Raw genomic sequence first — 20470 nt, forward strand, 5'->3', positions numbered from 1 at the left:
CATCAAGGGTAGTATAATGGCAGCTCTGATGGCCATTCCAGAAAAAGAGTTCCAAAATTGCTTTGAAGGGTGGACTGGATGCTGGAGTCAATGCATAGCTTCCCAAGGGGAGTACTACAAAGGTGACCGTAGTGATATTTAGCAATCTGTATATAGCACTTTTTCTAGGATGAGTTTGGGAACTTAATTGTCAGACCTCGTATATTATTAGAGGGCATTGCAGGTAATGAAGACGTAACATCATAACATGATTATATATTATGAATTCAGATGAACTGGGAGTAATAATAATGAAAGCTTATTTATTTATTTATTTATTTATTTATGTTTAGTTCTGGTATATTAGTTTTATACTGCTGGTTACAATTTACTCCCAGACTTAAAACAAACATTTACTATCCCACAGTCTGTGGGTCAGGAACTTGGGTGCAGCTTAGCAGGTTGCCTCTGACTCTGCAACTCTCATGAGGTTGCAGCCAGGGTGTCAGCTTATCTGCAGGCTCAACTCCGGAGGTCCTGCTTCCAGTTTGCTCATGTGGTTGTTGCAGGACTCGGTTCCTTGCTGGCTGTTGGCTCCTTGCTGGAGGCTTTTTTTACTTCTTTACCACGTGGGCCTCTCCATAGGAACCCTCACAACATGGCAGCTGGCTTCCCTTAAAGGAAGTAAGTGGGAGAGTGCAAGAGAGCACCCAACACAGAAGCCAGACTTTTGGGAAACTCATCCCAGAAGTGCCATCCCATCACTTTTGTCACAATCTATTTATTAGAGTGAATCGTTAGAGTCAGCCCATGATCAAGGGGAGGGGATGACACAAGAACTTGAATACCAGGAGTCAGTGGGAACCATCATAGAGGTGCCTAGCACACCTGGCATTGGTGCCATAAAGACTATTTATTAGCTGTTTGCATGGATATTTCAATCCATGAAAGTAATTTAAATAACCAATAATAATTTGTTTCAATAACTGTGTTTTAGATTTTCCTTATATCACTGCTCAAAGACATGCAATCATTTCATTGCAGTAGAGTTCAGAAATATCATTAGTAGGACTTTCACAAAGTCAGTTGAACATGTTGGTTTGTGCTAAGTCATTTCCTTTTACTTCTCCCACTTTTAGATGTTTTTCCCATTTTGAAATTCCTAGCTCATAGCAGAATCCCGGCATATGGTTGGCACTTAATGAATAATTGCGGCATTAACGGATAAACAAAAGTATGGGGATATAGGGAAGGGGAGTTCAGGTTAGAATAGAGGGAAGACAGAATATATGGGGTGAGTTGCAAAGTGGATCCATTAGCTTGTGGAGGAGAGAAGGTGTGGGTTGGAAGGGACGTGCTGCCCTCTCGATACTCTGTCTTAGTTGTTGAGTAGATTTGATAAAAGAAGGCCTGCAGGAGATAGCTTTAAAAATTTAGTCAAAAAATTGAAATTGCTCATCTGTATGGCAATGTCCTTCACCCCTCTGGATTCAGTTTTATGCAAGATGCACAGGACATACTGAAAGTCTGACCCAAGGGACTTGTGGTGACTCTTAGCAGCTGTTATATTGGAAGTTCCTCGGTTAATACCGTAACTGCATTAAAATTGCTTTCCTGTACGATGCTTAGACTTGGCGGGAGATGGATGTTCGAATCACCGATGCAGCTAATGAAGCAAAGGACAATGTCAAATATTTGTACACACTTGAAAAATGCTGCGATCCCTTGTACAGCAGTGACCCTGTGAGTTAAAGATTTCTACGCTCTCAGCCTATTGATGGCTCTTTTATATCAGCTGAATTGAGTGTGGAGTTTGGTTTGTAGATATTACAGTTGGAAAACTCTTAGAAATCTCTCTCTCTTTTTTTTTTAAACTGAGCCATCCTGCCACCTGTTGGCAGCTCAGCAGCTGCTCAGCTTGGGCCGGGAATCAAACCGCTGTTGCTCAGAGCTCAAACTCTTGAGTTAGCTCTTCACCAACTGAGCCACTCGGCTAGCCCGAAATCTCTTTTTATTTTTAAGAAAATTACGTGTATATACACATGTGTATATCTATCTATCTATCGATCTATCTATCTATCTACCTACCTATATCCATCCATCCATCCAACAGATAAAAATAGCCTGTTTACCTATCTATTGATGTATATGATGTTATATTTTAAAACATTTATTACATTCCATTAAATATTACAATTGATGTTTTGGGCTGCTACACCTAGTGCGCTGTGGGAAGAGTCATTGGCTGATGTTTTTTGATCTTTTAACTTTAAGAAGTGCCTGCTTTTGTTGACTACAAAATTGATTGTTGATACAGTCTCCTTATCATTAGTGTAAAGCAAATGTGTCTTGCAGTAAAACAAAATTTACTTAACTGCATATGATTAAATAATAAAATTACCCTTAAATATATTTATGTAAAGTGTTACATAATAGTTAAAAAATTTATGTAAAAATCTTAGTTAAACTTTATTTTAGTGAAAATGGAATGATTGGACTATTAGAATTTTGCTAATTTGATATTGCATCCCTGGAAACTTTTGTGCTGTTTTCCAGGTATCCATGATTGATGCTATTCCTACACTTATAAATGCAATTAAAATGATCTATAGTATCTCTCATTACTATAACACCTCTGAGAAAATCACATCTCTGTTTGTGAAGGTAAGTGCATAGCATAAAGTCCATGGTTGCTTATATTTCTCTGCCACTGGTCAATTTTTTGGTAATTAAAAATTACTTCATTAACACAATCCAATGTTAATGAGTTTGTATCCAACAATTAAAAAAAAGCTTAATTTCTCAGTAGAGATAAAATTAAGTTTATCTGAGAGGCTGATTCTAGCAAATCATAAAGCATTATTTCTCAAAGTAATTATTATAAAAAATATTGTGTAATTTTTATAATAAAAATAGGGAAAGATTATTTTTGGAATTTTAATCCCTTTGTTATTTGGCACATTATTTATTCCCATTGGGTAAATTTTAATTAAGAAAAGCTATACTTAACTATCTCCTGTTTCATATTTTATATGCCACTGTACCAAATTTATTTGATGCCACAGTTGTTTGCTTGATGTTGTTAGAATAGAAATCATGGTAATAAAAGCCACTTGCAATGTTCTAGTAATTCATAAAACAATTGTAATGATTCTGCCAAAATACATAATGATGTTTAGACCTTATGCCCCAACTCCTAAGTTTATGGTGAGCATTGCTGCTTTCTCATTATGGATGTTCTCTAAGAAATAAATGACTTTTTCATTACCAAGGCAAACTCTTAAGTGTTGTATTAAAACAGAGGAATTTTCAACTCATCGGGACTTAGTTTGTGAATACTAATGCAGTAGGAGTCATGATTTTTCCCGGGAATAGGGACATCCAGTCTTGAGAGCTCAGTGGGAAGTGCTTGCTTCTGCTCTCATGTTCTAGTAGAAAAGAGGGAACCCACGAGGTCCTTTCCCAGCTTTCCTCACACTGCAAAACTACGTGTTTGAGCCTGGGTAGAAGACCCAAAAGTCAGTTTGCATTATTAGGTTTCATGCATGTTATTTGCAGGCTTTGTTTTTGAACAAAATCGTGACACCACCATTTTAAACACTTTTCATTATACAAAATTTGAAGCAGGAACACAAGGGAAGAGAATTGTATACTGAACTCCCACGTACAGATTCAGCAACTACCCACACACATGGCCAATCTCATTTCACTTACACTCCCAGCCATTGCCCTGTAAACTCCAGCCATCGCACCAGTCCATGCGCACAGTAGTCATCTAATTTTCCTTTCAATTGATAAAAAAAAATTACCAAGAAAATTCTGAAGTTTTTTTTTTTTAAAGTTTGGAGGGATGAATAAATGTTAGCAGTCACCTCTATTAACTTTACTCTTTGCTCTGTTGCCTTCTCCTTTTTTCATTGCTACACGTCATGGTGGCATAAAATGAACAGTGTGGGCAATCCTTTACTAGGCACTTAGAACCTGGGAGTTGGATGTTAGAACGAGCTACCTAAGCAGATTGGGGAAACTTGCAACAACTTTTAGATTGGAGAGAGAGTCATTTCTTGGTTGGTTAAGACATGTATGAACAAGGGGGCCCGAATTATTGGTTTTTCCATGGTGCTTCCAGCTCTGTTATTTCATAAATGATTTTGACAAATATATGTGTGGAATCTAAAAAAGTCGAACAAATAGAAGCAGAGAGGAGAATGGTGGTTGCCAGGGTCTGGGAGTAGGGAAAATGTGAAGAAGTCGGTCAAAAGGTACAAACTTTCAATTATAAGATGAGTAAGCTCTGGGGACTAATGTACAGGTATTGGCTGTAGTTAATAATACTGTATATTTGACATTTGCCCAGAGAGTAGAGCTTAAGGGCTCCCACCACATACATGAAAAGGGATAACTATGTGAGGTGATGGACATGTTATTTAGCTCGACTGTGGTAATCATTTTACTGTGTATATCAAATCATTACACATTGTACAACTTAAACAGAAATACTTTTTATTTGTCAATTACACCTCACTAAAGCTGAAAAATAAAGGGCTAGTGCTTGATCATTATTGCTATGGAAACAAATACATCCAAAACTCAAGGTCACAGATTGTACACTCTGAGAGGTAGAAGAGTTAAGGACCCTTTGGTCCAATTTATAATTGATGGCTGTTTTAGGTACCTAACAGGCCTTTATTGGAAAATTCCAGGTAACCAATCAGATGATATCTGCATGTAAAGCTTACATTACCAACAATGGAACCGCTTCCTTGTGGAGTCAGCCGCAGGATGTTGTTGTGGAAAAAATATTATCTGCAATTAAACTTAAGCAGGTAATGGTCAGCCTAATAATATATTTGGATAATGTTTCATTATTTTTATGTTGTTTTTGCTGATGCATCCTAAATTATTTACGAATGATCATGTTATTGGTTGCCAAAAAGAACAGTAGTTCTTTACTGTTAAGAAAATTGAGTGTTGGGGCCGGCTGAGTGGCTCAGTTGATTAAGAGTTAGCTTAAGAGCATGAGCTCTGAGCAACAGGGCCACTGGTTTGATTCCCACATGGGTCAGTGACGCTGTGCCTGAGCTGAGCTGTTGCTGAGCTGCCAACAGGTGGCAGGATGGCTTAGCTGGTGAGAGCACATACTCCTAACAACAAGACTGCCTGCTCGATGCTCACCTGCAACTAAGACTGAACTCGGCACCTTGAGCTGAGGTGCCACCCGGATGGCTCAGTGGATAGAGCATGCGCTCTTAACAACAAAGCTGCTGATTCGACTCTCGCATGGGATGGTGGCTACACCCACCCGCAACTAAGATTGTAACACAACACCTTGCGGTTAGAGGCCACAAGCTGCCAATGGGCAGCCAGATGGCAACTGGCGCCCTCCACAACTAAGATTGAAGAACAACAACTTGGCTGGTCCTCCTCCCCAATCCCCCAACACTGTTCCCCTCCCTCAATTCCCCAATTAAAAAAAAAAAGAATATAAAAAAAAAGAAAATTGAGTGTTAATAAGCCTTCCTAGAAAATTTATCCACTTATTCTATCCTCTTTGGGGGCGTACTGTCCCAACACCACACTAAGAATGGAAGATACAAAGAAAACTGAGATGAGATAGTTTTCCTTAAGCTTCTAGACAAATTGGGAGATAGACACAAGGTGAGGCTATTACTAACGTGATGGGACCATATGTGAAGGCTACATCTCTGAGTTGCATTATGAATAATTAGGAGTTTGCTAGATTGGAGGATGGGAAAAGATGATATTCCAGGCGGATGGATGAGTACATGCAAAGGCACAAAACCGAAAGGGCAATTCCATCCTAATTTTGCCACTGATTTTGCTTAAGAGAATACAGTTGATATGTTTGTTGTTTTTCCTTTCTTCTGTATTGGTGTTTGGTTTTAAGGAATACCAGCACTGCTTCCACAAGACAAAGCAAAAGCTTAAACAAGATCCAAATGAAAAACAGTTTGAATTTAGTGAGATGTATATTTTTGGAAAATTTGAAACCTTCCATCGACGGCTTGCCAAGATAATAGACATCTTTACCACCTTTAAGACATATTCGGTCCTGCAAGATTCTAAAATTGAAGGGCTGGAAGACATGGTTACTAAATACCAGGTATTGTACTTCAAAATTAAATTCACTACTCTTGTCCATAACTGAAACTTTGATAGTTTATGCAAATAACTATGTTTAGAATGATTCAAATAATTCATAATGTAAAATATAAGCTCACGGCCCTTAAACAATAAAGAGATTAAGTTATTTGAGAATTGTGTAATGGTGCTTATATGTTGTTAATGGCTTCCCAATAGTCTAAAATTGCTCATCATTAGTAGAAGCATTTTCATTAGTAGCACAGAAAATGTTTAACTGCAATTATCCTTCATTTATTCATGCAAGAAATATTTAATGAAGCAAATGCTATGTGTCAGGCACAAGTTGACATTGAGTTCTAGGTGGTGTCAGATCATCTCTGCATTTAAGCATTTTATTTGGGCACATGTTAAAGAATAAAAGGTACCGAATTTTATTTGAGCTTTACCGTTCCTAGTTATTTTGGTTTTTAACTGCTTTAGCTTGTAAGGATACACACACACACACACACACACACACACACACGTGCATATATGGCTAATATTAGTTTTTAAAGTGGGCACAGTGATCTAATGACGTTATGAAGATTTTTAAAAAACAATTTACAAACAAAATGTGTTTTAAATTCTTCATGTGGAAATGTGGAATAGTCAGTTTTTTCTTGTTTAGGGACAGTGACAATAAAGTTAAATTTTTTTGTACTTGAATTTGAAAAGGATCATATAATTTATTGTCATACATCCACACATTGAGGTTTTTTGTTTTGTTTTGTTTTTTGTTTTTTGTATTCTAACAGTTTAGGCCAATATAAGGAGTCTTTTTCATTTCCTGAGTGTACCAGATTTTGGGAAAGGAAAAGACCTTTTTTATATAGCTTGGAACATTTTAGGTGAATTTTGTGTAATCTGCAAGGTGGATAATCTATACTTCGAAAGTGACGGTTTTGCAAGACGAAGAGGGAATATATCCATCTATTTTTCAATTTGGAATCTATTCATTTTTCTCGTCTTAATGAAAAAATTACTTTGGAATATATTTCAAAGTTTATTTTTGAATGAGAAGTTGAACTGTACATCTCAATGCAGACAAAGATGGTTCTAACGGGATAAAAATGCTAGGAAGAGAAACTGCTTTGAAAATTTAAAGTGAAATATTGATTAAAATGGATGTACCAGAGGATAGTGAGATAAAAGGTAGATGGTGCATGGAAGTGTAAGGTGAGATTTTTGTGTGTTAGCACCAGAGCTCCCAGTGGCAGTCGTAGAAATGAAACAGGCTCCTTGCACGAGGCTCAGGGCCCTGCCCACCCCTCCCGCCTCTTCGCCTGCTTCTTTTCTCCTCATTCCATGTTTTACAGACACAGGCCAGGCCAGCTGAGTCCACTTTAGGGTTTGCAGAGTTTTTTTTTTCTGGAAAGTTCTGCGTCTGGATTATCACACAGTTATTTCCTTTGTTGGCCTCCAGATCTTGATTTAAATGACCCTCCCAATTAAGTTTTCCTTGACTTCTGTTTCGCCTCAATCACTCTTTGTCACATTACTTATTTTATCACTGTCTAAAACTATCCTGTTCATTTATATTTGTGACTTATGTAAATTCTGACCCTCTCTCCCCCACCAAGGATTAAGTTGCCCCAGAGCAGGGACATTTGTTTGGTCTGTTTATACACACACATATGTTATATCTATCTATGTATCTATGTATCTATGTATCTATCTATCTATCTATCTATCTATCTATCTATACATAATTTCTAAATAGAGCCAATTTTGTAGTTATACAGCATGAAAGAGTAGGTTGTTTTCACTAGTAAACTTGATTTTAGAAGTAAATAAGCAGTTTATACACTTTTGACTATTGAAAGATTTGAATCGATGTTTACATGGACATGACTTTGAGGAGGAGATTGCGGAAGGAAGACCAACATTCTTCATAAAAATTATATGCCTGTGTCAACAGTGTGGGCTCCTGAATTTGAGAATGGCTTAGGACCTGGTTAAGAATGATCACAGAGCTCATTATTCAGAGCAAACAAAATTTGAGTCACACAGTTTTCAAGGAGATGAATTGCCTAATTTGTACTCTTGTAGTCACAGACTGCAGCTTTGCAGGGTGGCAGGAAGCAATTAATTCTAGGAGTCTTTAGGTGGTAGGTTGTGGTTTGACATTTTATTTAAGACATTTGAGGCTTGGAGGATAGTATTTCATCTGTAGATATTATAACACAACTATTTTCTTTCTTTCTAAGCTTGTGTTCTGTTAAAATCTTATTTATTATCTGAGAAGTCAAACTTTTCAATGAAAAATATTTTAGTAACTTCTACTCCAGGCTTCTTTTTCATGATTTCAGACATGATTAGTAAGAAATTTTTAGAGAAAACACCTCTTCAACTTTTTAGATGCGGTCTTTATTTTATAGTTTTCTTTAAAAATACATAAAACCTCATGAAAGTGCTTTCCGGATGATTTCTTTGAATGCAGCAGGCAACATTATACTGCTGTAACAAGCATTAAGCAATGTGAGTACCTGAAGAAATGGGGTCCTTTTAAGTTGCTTGTTTTGTAATGATTGTTCAGTTCTGCATTTAAAGGTCATATTTAATTAAGTAATGCAAGAATATTGCAATATTGTCTTATTTCTTTTATAATATTTCAGGATATTGTTGCCACCATAAAGAAAAAGGAATATAATTTCTTAGACCAGCGGAAAATGGATTTTGACCAGGATTATGAAGAGTTTTGCAAGCAGACTAATGACCTTCATGTAGGTTGGGTTGTATAATGAAATTTCTGTTGACAGTCGTGTGTTTATTTTTTCCATTCTGTATAATGCTGCTAATCATTACCCATTCAGAAGGGAGAGGCATCTGCATCATGGAGGTGACTGATAGCAACCTCGGCCTGTGTTCTGTGATTTCAGATTAATAATTGAAGGATCTTTTTCATAGATTAAAGGGTCATAAGTAGAGCTCTGGAAAATGATCTGTAATCACAGACTTCTGCCTGTCCTCCATCTTAGTTCGTAGAAAAGTAGCTTTCATCTTCTGTTGAAAGGTAGCACTGTTAGAATATAGAAGTGTGTTTCCATTTGTTTGTTACCTTATAGCAATGATTATGATAGAGATAGCTTAAGCAAATGGCCAGCGACGTCTGGCAGATCCCACAGGCAGGGCTGCAGCTGGCCTTGGAAACAGCGCTACTGGGATTGACTCTGCACCTGCACCCCTCTCTCTCCCTTCTCCCGCCCCCACTGCCACCCCTACTCCCTGCAGACCAGCTCTCTTGACTTTCAGTCCACATGAGCACACTGTGGTCATCATCAGCTGAGAATGTATCATAGGACCAATCCCACTCCAAATTCCTGAGGAAGAGGTTGATTTGGCCAGTTTTAGTGGGTGCCTAGCCCTAGTCGTATCACCTGTGGGGTCATGTGCTAAAAGGTGGGATGGGGCCCCCTGGGGTGGTTGGAGATGTTTGTTATCAACCCAATAGATGTCTACCATAGTTAATATGCAGGATTCTCTACATCCCAGTGAGGTACAAAATGGGTACCTTTCTGATTAGGAGAGGAAAATGGCCATCTGTTACTTCTTTTCCAGGATTTCTGTTTCAAAGGAAATTGGTCCACTTTAAGGGAAAAAGCTCCGAGGCGTTTTTGGAGGGGTGGTGGGGTTAATGGTAGAAGGAATCATAATAAAACTAGCGAATGCTGTATGTCAGATACTGTTATAGGTATTAATTCATTTAATAATCACAGTAATCCAAAAAAGTGGATGCTCTTAGTACCCTTATTTTGCAGAGGAGGAAACCGAAGCAGTGAGGTTAAGTGACTTGCCCGAAGCCACAGAAATAGACAGGTGACAGAGTTGGGATTAGACCCAGGCAGTCTGACTTTAAAATTCAAGTTTTTAACCATTATGCTGTGAAGCATTTCGGTTGATGGGAAGATATGATGCCTGTAATAATTTAGGCAATGACCACTTTTGGGGGCTGATTCAGATAGAAGGACTATAGATCTTGATTCTTCTTGTTGGAAATTGATGGACAGTGTCAGGTCTGGATTCTGTGCTCCACGGTCAGTGTTTATTTGTCAAGTTTTCACCCGTTTCCCAGCCGTTTCTGATCCATGTCACCTCAGTGACTTGTATGTGGAATATAGATAGATAATGAACACCGGGAGGGTAGGAATTGTTTTGTTTCTTATTTGTGGCCTAGTGGGTGGCACCTTATATAATTGGAGCACAAATGTTGTGCTGAATTAATGTGTAAGTAATGAATTAATAAGAACTAGATTTATTGCAATTAAATAAGCATTTACTGTACATCAGTTATGTATTAGGCTTCTATGCTGTGGGTTGTGACTATGGAAATAAATCAAGTAGATTTGTCCTGTAAGCTCGCAGTCAGAAGGCAGACTATGTACTATGATTGAAATGTAAGTACATATGAGTCTGGCAATTAAGTTCATGAGCTCATCCTACAAAAAGAGCTACACGCCTCATTGCTGAATAGCACTATGGTCACCTTTGAAGTACTCCCCTTGGGGAGCTATGCACCGATGCCAGCGTCTAGTTCACCCTTCAAAGCAATTTGGGAACTCTTTTTCTGGAATGGCCATCAGAGCTGTCGTTGCATTACCCTTGATGTCCTGAATGTCATCAAAATGTCTTCCTTTCAATATTTCCTTTACCTTTGGGTAAAGAAAGAAGTCATTGGGGGCCAGATCAGGTGAATAGGGAGGGTGTTCCAATATAGTTATTTGTTTACTGGCTAAAAATTCCCTCACAGACAATGCTGTGTGAGCTGGTGCATTGTCGTGATGCAAGAGCCATGAATTGTCGAAAAGTTCAGGTTGTTGAATTTTTCCATGCAGCCTTTCAGCACTTCTTTTTTTTCTTTTTTTAAAGATTTTTATTGGGGAATTGGGGGGATGGGAACAGTGCTGGGGAATTGGGGGAAGGGGAACAGACAAGTTGCCTTCGTTTTGTTCTTCAGTCTAGTTGTGGAGGACGTTGCTTCACTGACCCAAGTTGGCACCATCATTGCTCTCTTCCTGGGTGAGGCAGATCAGTTACCGGCTTCTGGACGGCCGCTCACTGCAGCTGCTGGCCGCTCACGCTGTCTGCTGGCTACACACGGTAGCCCATGGCAACCCACTGCAGCAGGGGCTGTAGCCTATGCCGTCACCGGCGACTCACAGCAGCCCAGCTCCAGGTTGAGCTGTTGTTCAGCATCTTAGCTGTAGAGGGCAGTGTCACTGGCCCTCATATGTGGGATCCGAACAGGGGCCCTCTGGCATCCCAAGCCAGTTCTTAACCATCGCGTCACTCGGCCGGTCCAGCACTTCTAAATAATAAACTTGGTTAACTGTGTGTCTAGTTGGTACAAATTCATAATGAATAATACCTCTGATATCAAAAAAAAGATTAGCAACATTGTTGCAACAAGTTCGCTAACTTGTCAGACGCTGTTTATGTTAGAAGTATAATATTCTGATATTGTACCAGGCAGTGAGGATGTAAAGATCAAAGACATAGTCCAAAGATGTCCTAGAGAAACTCAGAAGGGGGACAGGCCTGCAAAACGACATAGAATCTGAGAATCGCTATAACCCACCAAGTGGAATGAGAGCCTAGAGGACCTCTGCTTGCCTGGGACCAGGAAAGGCTCAGAAAGGCTGGATGCCAGAACAGTGTTTATTTCTTCCAAGTAAATGGAGGAAATGGGTGTCTGGGGAGACCTTTTCAAGCCTGTGCCCACTTTCAATAATACCGAGAATATAATTGTTCTACAGTATGGTTTTTAAGCATTAGTTATAGATACTAGTTTTCATTCTCCATAACCCTTTTTCAACACTATTATTCATCTTGTCTTCCATGTCAAGAATGGCCCATCTTTGGTTGGATGACTAGTTTTCCTTTGACTTCTTTGTCCCTATTCTCTGTCCTTTGTCTCTTAACTAACCTTTCTATGCTCTCTCCTTTAAATAACACATGGATTCAGCCCTTGTCTCTATAAAATCAGGGTGAAAATACTGACCTTCCCACCACCCTGGATGGAGCGAATGGGGGGTGAGTCTTGGAGACAAAGAATGGAGGGGAGGCCTTAGTAACTGTGGCATCTCCAGGATGAAACACTGGAGGGTGGGGTTGGGTACACGAGTGATTTGGATTAGGGTTGTGTCCAGGACTCCATTGTCAAGGGGATCAGAGTCTGGAACCCTGTTCAGATTTAGAGTTCATGCTGGTACTCACAGGTCAAACAGGAAGCTAAGTAGGACTGGGCACCCATAACTAATAAGGGGACTGGTGTGAGGATTCCATGGCTGGACATGGCAAGCACCCCTGCTGCTCTCGAGACCCAGCTTGTGGGCAAAATCATTTAACACCCCTGCGTGGGTTGGGCAGCACTTCAAGTGCCCTCGCTTTCTGCATGGATCTGCTGACAGTGTTAGGACCCCACAGCTGCTGTGCCCACATTGTGATAAAGCCCAGTGCCCTGTACCTGACCCAGTAGCTCTGGAGCCTGCCATGGTGCCAACTCCTAGGATGGTGATAGCTTTCGAGTCCCTTTTTGTTGTAGCATTTGATCATTTTATCTTTCTTTCAAGCTCAGATGAGTATTAACTTTTCCTGTTATATTTTGTCCTACATCCTATGTGTTTGCAGAGGAAGGGATGCTCTTTTACCTTGTAGCTAAGTAGGACTTTTCCCACTGCGAATCCATTGTTCATCATCAGACCTCATTCTGTTTTAGAACGAGTTGCGCAAGTTCATGGATGCTACATTTGAAAAGATCCCAAACACAAATCAAGCTCTAAGTATGTTAAAGAAATTTGAAAGGTAAAAATTTGGAACAGTTTTCCATTTTCTTTCTTTTTTAAATTTTAAAGATTTTATTGGAGAATTGGGGGAAGGAAAACAGCGTTAGGGAATCGGGGAAGGGGAACAGACAAGTTGCTGTCCTTTTTGCCCTTCAGTCTAGTTGTGGAGGACGTCGCTTCACTGGCCCATGTTGGTATTATCATTGAGCTCTTCCTGGGTGAGGCAGTCACTTGCTGGCCATTGGATGGCCGCTCACAACCGCTCACGCTAGCTGCCAGCCACTCATAGTAGCTTATGGCAGCCTACGCCATCGCTGGCAACTCACGGCAGCCCAGCTCCAGGTCGAGCTGTTGTTCACCATCTTAGCTGTAGAGGGCGCAGTGTCACTGGCCCTCATGTGGGATCCAAACCGGGGCCCTGCTTCTCAAAGCTGGTGTCCCAAGCCAACAGTTAACCAACGTGCCACTTGACCGGTCCCAGTTTTCCATTTTCTAAAATTGGGGTATATATGAATATAGTTTAGCTTATATTATTGCTATTATTATTTCATGTTCTAATAGAAATAAAATTGTCTCTCAACACTGGATAACATTGTCACAGTTTTTAAGTTCTTCAGAAGATTGAGTTTATTTCATCTCAGTTTTGAAGCATCTTGTGACTGCCTATCATAATATTTAAGTACTTTGAAAAAAAATTCTTACCAAGTTAATAGTTTTGCCTAGATTTTAAGGATTGCTATTTTTTTTTAAAACCACTTTATTGAGATAGGATTGATGGATTGATACTATTTTGATTTTTTAGTATGACAAACATCTCATTCTCTTCCATGAGCATATGTTTTAAAATAAATCTTAATAAAGGAAGTTGCTAGATATCTTCCCATTAACTCAAACCTTTCACTTTTTCAAAAAAAATCAGATTGAACATACCCAATCTTGGTACTGATGACAAATACCGGCGTATCCTTGAAAACTACGGGGCTGACATTGACATGATCTCAAAGCTGTATACGAAGCAGAAATGCGACCCTCCTTTGGCCCGAGACCAGCCTCCCATTGCTGGGAAGATTCTGTGGGCCCGTCAGCTCTTCCACAGGGTCCAGCAACCAATGCAGCGTTTCCAGCAGCATCCAACTGTGCTGCAGACGGTGGAAGCCAAACCCGTGATTCGAAGCTACAACAGGCTGGCCAGGGTCCTCTTGGAGTTTGAGGTTCTCTACCACCGGGCATGGCTTCAACAAGTGAGTCTCTACATCCTGTAAAGACATCTCCGTTGTCAAGTCAACTAGCACTGACTAGTTTCATTCCCATAGAAAGCTGGGTTTGAGGATATGTTATAATATAAGACAGGTTTGGTTGAACGTAGGTAATCAGTGAAAGAGGGTAATATGTCCATGAAGAAAAAATCATAATCCAGGTAACAGAAGCTCATTTAATTTACAAACACCTACGGGAGAAGATCCTGTTTATTGGTTCCTTTACCTGCTTGACTAAGATCTCTTTCTTTTTTTTTCTCCGTTCAGTTCCTTAATGTGTCAGTAAACACGAGTATGTCTCCTAAGTAGACTTTTATTTTCTTTGGCTATACTAAATCAAATCGTATTTCATACCCCACCGGCACCGGCATGTATTTCCTTGTCAGTTGGCAGGAAGTGTTTTGTATTTTGCAGGATAAAATTCAGCCTTAAAGCCCTCTAGAATGGTATCTCATTGTCCTGGTTCAACTTTTAGTGCCTGAGCCAATACAGAGATATCTCCCTAGTGGCATTCATTGTTTTCTAGATAACTGGAAACTGAGTTTAGTAGGTTTTATGATACTTTTATTAGGAAAAAAATAATTGAGTAGATGTGAAGGTATCAGGGAGCTAAATGGCTTTTGCAAAGTCACCACTGCTGTAACATCCACTTACCTGTCAGGTGTGAGAAAATCGTGACCCCAGCATTTTGTTGAATCGACTGTGCGACTTCACCACCAAGAAACTGAAAGCCCTTTTCTGAAAGTGAATTTAGCAGAAGAGTGAGCGACCCCATTGTCTTTAATTTGAGGAGCTCAACTCCATGGAAGAACACTTTATGACCCTCTTCCAAAATGGCTGAGCTGGGTACCCTGTGTACGCGTTGGGCTTTCTAACAGTAACACTTGATTTCATCTCACAGAATGAAGACATTCACATAGGACTTGAAGCTTCTTTATTGGTGAAAGCTCCAGGCACAGGGGAGTTGTTTGTAAACTTTGATCCCCAGATATTAACCTTATTTAGAGAAACAGAATGCATGTCACAGATGGGCCTGGAAGTTTCACCATTTGCAGCTGCCCTTTTCCAGAAACGGGATATATACAAAAAGAACTTCAGTAACATGAAGGTATAGTACTGTTATTTTTTCCTCTTCTTGGTGCCTGGGATGACTGGAGTGGCGTGACCAAGGGGAGCATGCCATGGAATGAGGCTGTGGAGTTGGCAAGGCCAGGTTGTTACCTATCTCATGCACCAAGGTTACAAGTGTGAGTGCACCAGGAAGCCATCGGGGGAACTTGAGCAGGAGGAAAAGGCATGATGTCTTTTGCAATATAAATCATTCTTACTGCTGGGTGAAGAATAGGTTTTATGGGAACAACATCAATGTGAAGCCAGTGTGCAGGCTGTTGTACTGGTTCAGGTTGGAGATGATAGTGGCTTGAACTAGATGTCAGCCAAGTAGTAGGTCACTGACTTAAAGAATCATGACAACAGACAGGTTATGAGAGAACTGAAGGATGACTCCTTTGTTTTTGGTGTGAGTAGCTCGATGGATTTGCTCAAAGTAGGGCTGTTATATGTTACTGTGTAGGTTGCACCCTGCACCACTTACTTGCTTAGTAACATGCAGTGTCCTTGAATGGACGTTCCATTTATGGAGACAGCAAAGGCTGGAACTAGTTTATTTTAGGGGACAGGAGGGTATCAGTAGTTCCCATCTTTAGTATAAGATGATTTTCAGAGATCGAAGTGGAGATGTTATCCATGTAGATATGTACATCTGGAGTTGAGTGGAGAAGGCTAAGTTGAAAGCATACTTTTGATATAGTTGTTATTTAAAGTCATTCTCCTGGATGACATCTCCAATGAAGAGAATGTAGACATAGAACAGTAGAGGGCCTGGACAAAACCCTGGGTAGCTCCAATATTAATAGGTCTGATAGAAGAAACTGAATATGCAAACAAAATTAAGGATTGGTCTTTGAAGTGGGAGGAAACCAAATGTCAAGGAAGCCAAGGGTAAGAAAAGTGTTATGAGGGAGGGCCTGGTGAGCAGTGACAAATGCTGCCCAGAGGACGATCGAGATGAGATCAGAGATGCAGGCACGATACTGGACAACATGGAAACCACCGTTCCAGTTTTATAGTGGTCAAGAAGGTAGAAGAAGGCCAATAAGGCCATGCGTTTGCATAATCTTTACATTTTGAACCATTTTCATGTTTATTATTCCATTAGACCTTTTCCACAACCGTGTTAGATATTGGGACAGAATACTATTATAGCATTTTGTAGACAACAAAACCATGGCTCAGAAAGGTTAAGTGACTTAACCAAGGTCTCATACTAATAAGTGGCAGAAGTGGGACCAGAACCCAAACTTGGAGTCTGCTGTTTTCCTACTCCTCCATGTTGTATTAACAAGTTAGTATTGGCAGTGGACAGGCATTCCTCAAATGTGGGCTTACCAAATACTAGTCAGCATGTCGGGAATCTCTTTTAGACTTTCCTTGCATGTTAGGAAAAATCACTTAGTCACTCTACATATTTAGAAAGGAAATTTTATTTTTACTAAGAAATAATATTTATAAGCATATAAAATCACTACTAATAATTTTGCCCACAGAATTTTTTCAGTTACCTGTTGCACATGGCAGACAACTGCAGAATGTAGTGGTTTCCAACAACCATTTCATTCTATCTCATGATTTTGTGGGTAAAAAATTTAAGCGAGCCTTGGCTGGGGGACCTTCTGTTCCATGTCATTAAGGTTATTTAGTTCACCTGGCAGATGTTCCATCTGAAAAGTCCAAGTTGGCCTCATTCTCAGGTCTGGTTCTTCGGTGGAGATGGCTGGAAGCTTCGCTCAGCTGTGACTAAGGACTGGAGATCTGTGTGTGGCCTTCCAGTATGGAGGCCTCGGGTGGTAGAATTTCTTATATGGCAATTCAGGGTTCCCAGAGTGGGTGTTACAGTTAACAAGGAGAAGCTTCAGTGTCATAGCATCACTCCTGTTGTACTCTGTTGAGCTCTGTAAGCCCACCCAGATTCAAGAAGAGGGAACATAGACCCCACCCCGTGAGTAGAGGGTCAAAGAATGTTTTAAAACCATCACAGTTGTAAATGACAATTTGAGCAAGTAAATTATCACCTGGATGACATTTATTGTATTTAGGAGGTTGAAAGAGTTGATGGTTCCTGCCCGACATGAGTATCTGGTAAGACAGATCTAATGGTAGATTTGGGAGAACTTCTTAGGTATTGCAGAGTTTTGTGCTGAATATTTAACAGCTTTCAGGCTTCTAATGATAAGCCAGAATAGCTGAGAGCTTGTTTTCTTCACCTATTCCTTGAAATTCAGTTCAAACTAGAAACAGATGAGCCAGCATACACTAATAGTTACAAACATAGATTCTAAAGCCAGTTTGATCTGGATTCAAACCATTATCTTTGGGAAAATGCCTTTATCCTCCTAAGCCCCCATTTCTCATTTATAAAACAGATTAATAAATAATTCATGGAGTTAAAGAATTAGAGTGGGATATAGAAGGCTGACTGTAAGAATTGCTTCCCAAATAAAATAAGTGATGGACTTTGAAAAAAGTTAAGCAGTGGAGAAAAGTTTCAGGAAATGTATAAGTAGCTGCTAATAGAACCATCAAATGTAGGCGTTTCAAAAGTGGCTTTCCTGGAAATTGAAAGGACATATAGAAATTGTGGAAAAGCGTTATATGACAAAAAGATTATGTGGCCCATTTGGGAAATGTTGGGCTTATTGAAATTCACAAAGCCCATTGGGCTTCTTACTTCCTTCTTGTAGTTTTCTCAGCATCATCAATATTAATTGTCTGTCCGAGAGGGGAAATGTTGTGCACAGCATTTTCCAAACTTGTCCATCCAGAGACCATTTTTCTTATGGCATCCAGAGACCATTTTTCTTATGGCATCTCTCGTGTTTCAGGGAAAACACCGGGAAACATTGATCGAATGACAAAGTAACACCAACATGCACACCAAAAATATGAGCTTAAAAACAATTGTATTTAAGCAATACCTTAAAAGTTACTTATAATGAATTATTATTAATATTAACATTACCATAAAAGGTAGGATGTAAGTACTATTACTCTTATTTAAAAATGGTAACATATGAGCAAAATACTGACACAGTTCAATATTATAAAAGTGGTAAATTTCAATGGAGACTGAATCCATGAGTTTCTGATCACAAATGCTCCTTCTGATGACTAATTAACTAATGAGAGGTGTATGATTGATCACCTCCTGTGTGCCAGGTATTGTTTCAGGCACACAGACAAAATTCTTGTCCTTGTAGAATTTATATTCTACTTGGGTAAGACAGAAAATAAGCAATGAACATTATAAATAGGTAAATTATATAGTCTATTAGAAAGTGAGAGGTGCTGTGGAAAAAACAGGGCAAAGAGGATAGAGTGTATAGGAGGTTATTGGTGATGGTTTACAGTCTTAAATAGGTAGTCAGGATAGGCCTAATGGAGAAGAAGGCATCTGAGTAATTGTTTGAAGTAAATGCAAAGGCCCTGGGGCTAAGAACCAGCAAGGAAGACATTAGGGCAGGAGCAGGTAGACAGGAAAAGAGTGATTAGAGATGAGTTGGGAGAAGCGATGGAGGCCAGATTGGGTGGATCTTTGCAGACCAACATAAGAACGTGTAGCCTTGAAGGAGATGGGAAGCCATGTGGCCCTGTAAGCAGAGGAGTGACATGATCCAACTTACGTTGTGAAAGGATCATCGCTTTTCCTGCAAAACTGAGCACAGACTGTAGAGGGCTTGAGTAGAAGTAGGGAGACAATACAGTCATTTAGGTGAGAGTCAATGATGGTGGTAGCAGTGGATATGGTAAGCAAGTCAGGTATAGGATCTCCTTTGAATGTGGAGCAAACAAGATAGCCTGATGGATTGTGTGTAGGTGTGAGAGAAAGACAGGAGTTGAGGATGACTCTGAATTTTGGCCTAAGAACTGAACGGATGGAGTTGCCATCAGTTGAGACAGAGACTGGCTGTGGGCAGAGAAGGTTTTGGAGAAGATCGAACTTTCGGTTTTGGACACGTTAAGTTTAAAATGTCTGCTATATTTTCAAGTGGAAGTCCTGGGTAGGCCCTTACCATATATGAGTCTAGACTTCAGGAGTGAGATCTGGGCTGGAAATGTAAATTTGGTTGTCTTCGGCATCTAGACAGATACTTAAAGCCATGAAGGGCACTTGTTGGTATAACACTGGTTCCTGACTCCTTGTATGTTTTGGGTCTTGCATCAGGACTTGGCCTGAGAGTCCAGCAATGGGCTGAGGTCGACCTCTTTGGTGACCTCGACTCTTCGGGTGATGAGTACAGTCCACAGGAAGTGCCCAGAGGTGGAGGAAGCACGTGGTTCCCGTGTACAAAGCCGAATGAATGAGCTTAGTGATACACAGGCTAAGGCACTGGTAACGTGACTTAACCTGGTTTAGAAAAGTCGCTTGACCTCAGAATTTTTCATTCCTTTTGGGCTGGGTAGGGGGTGAGAAAGTCTTAGATCCTTTTCCTTGCCTCCTCCATTGAATTTTTACCAGATCAGGAATTTGTATTTAATAGAGAGATTTCTTGTCCTCTTTTCTATTTTTGTTTTGTTTTGGCCGCTCTACCTGCCAGGCTGCTATTGTTGCCCTACAGCTGGACCCGAAATAAAAATCATCTTTTTGGATGAAAAAAAAAAAGAGGTATTAATAGAAATTAAAAGTGAGATATTAATTGATTATTTAACCTCCATTTCATTGCAGATGATGTTGGCTGAATATCAGAGAGTGAAGTCAAAAATGCCTCCCACCCTCGAGCAACTGATGATCCCTCACTTGGCTCAAGTGGACAAAGCTCTGCAGCCTGGCCTGGCTGCCCTGACCTGGACATCACTGAACATACAGACATACCTGAAAAACGCTTTTGCGAAGATCAGTAAGTCTGTCTAAATGGTTATTGTTTTGCAATTTGAAAGCCTGAGGTCTTAACGTCTATTGTATAATGTCTTAACAGAGATTGTGATATAAATAGTGAAATGGGGGAGTGTTCCTTTTATGCTGATCCCAAAGGGATTTTGCCAAAACATATGAATTCATTAATTTTCTGGAAAGTAAAATATTCACTGTGTAATTTTATCCCGAGATTAACTATGTTTTATTTTATTTTATTTTTTTAAGATTTTATGGGGGGTTGGGGAAGGGGAACAGACAAGTTGCTGTCCTTTTGTTCTTCAGTCTAGTTGTGGAGGATGTTGCTTCACTGGCCCAAGCTGGCACCATCATTGCGCTCT

General features: G+C 39.8%; 1 protein-coding gene across 1 annotated transcript in view; it reads left to right on the forward strand.

The window, feature by feature from the left end:
* The window catches only part of DNAH5 (dynein axonemal heavy chain 5), a 212920-nt gene that overhangs the window by 25580 nt on the left and 166870 nt on the right, over positions 1 to 20470 (forward strand). The window contains exons 8-16 of the mRNA XM_019646195.1: positions 1609 to 1722; positions 2536 to 2643; positions 4683 to 4805; positions 5888 to 6103; positions 8739 to 8846; positions 12839 to 12924; positions 13825 to 14146; positions 15063 to 15269; positions 19944 to 20115. Of these exons, the coding sequence (XP_019501740.1) occupies positions 1609 to 1722; positions 2536 to 2643; positions 4683 to 4805; positions 5888 to 6103; positions 8739 to 8846; positions 12839 to 12924; positions 13825 to 14146; positions 15063 to 15269; positions 19944 to 20115 (1456 nt within the window). The remainder of the gene's footprint in view (positions 1 to 1608; positions 1723 to 2535; positions 2644 to 4682; positions 4806 to 5887; positions 6104 to 8738; positions 8847 to 12838; positions 12925 to 13824; positions 14147 to 15062; positions 15270 to 19943; positions 20116 to 20470) is intronic.

This window comes from Hipposideros armiger, unplaced genomic scaffold (assembly GCF_001890085.2).
Source record: "Hipposideros armiger isolate ML-2016 unplaced genomic scaffold, ASM189008v1 scaffold_98, whole genome shotgun sequence".
In the NCBI taxonomy this organism is placed as follows: domain Eukaryota; kingdom Metazoa; phylum Chordata; class Mammalia; order Chiroptera; family Hipposideridae; genus Hipposideros; species Hipposideros armiger.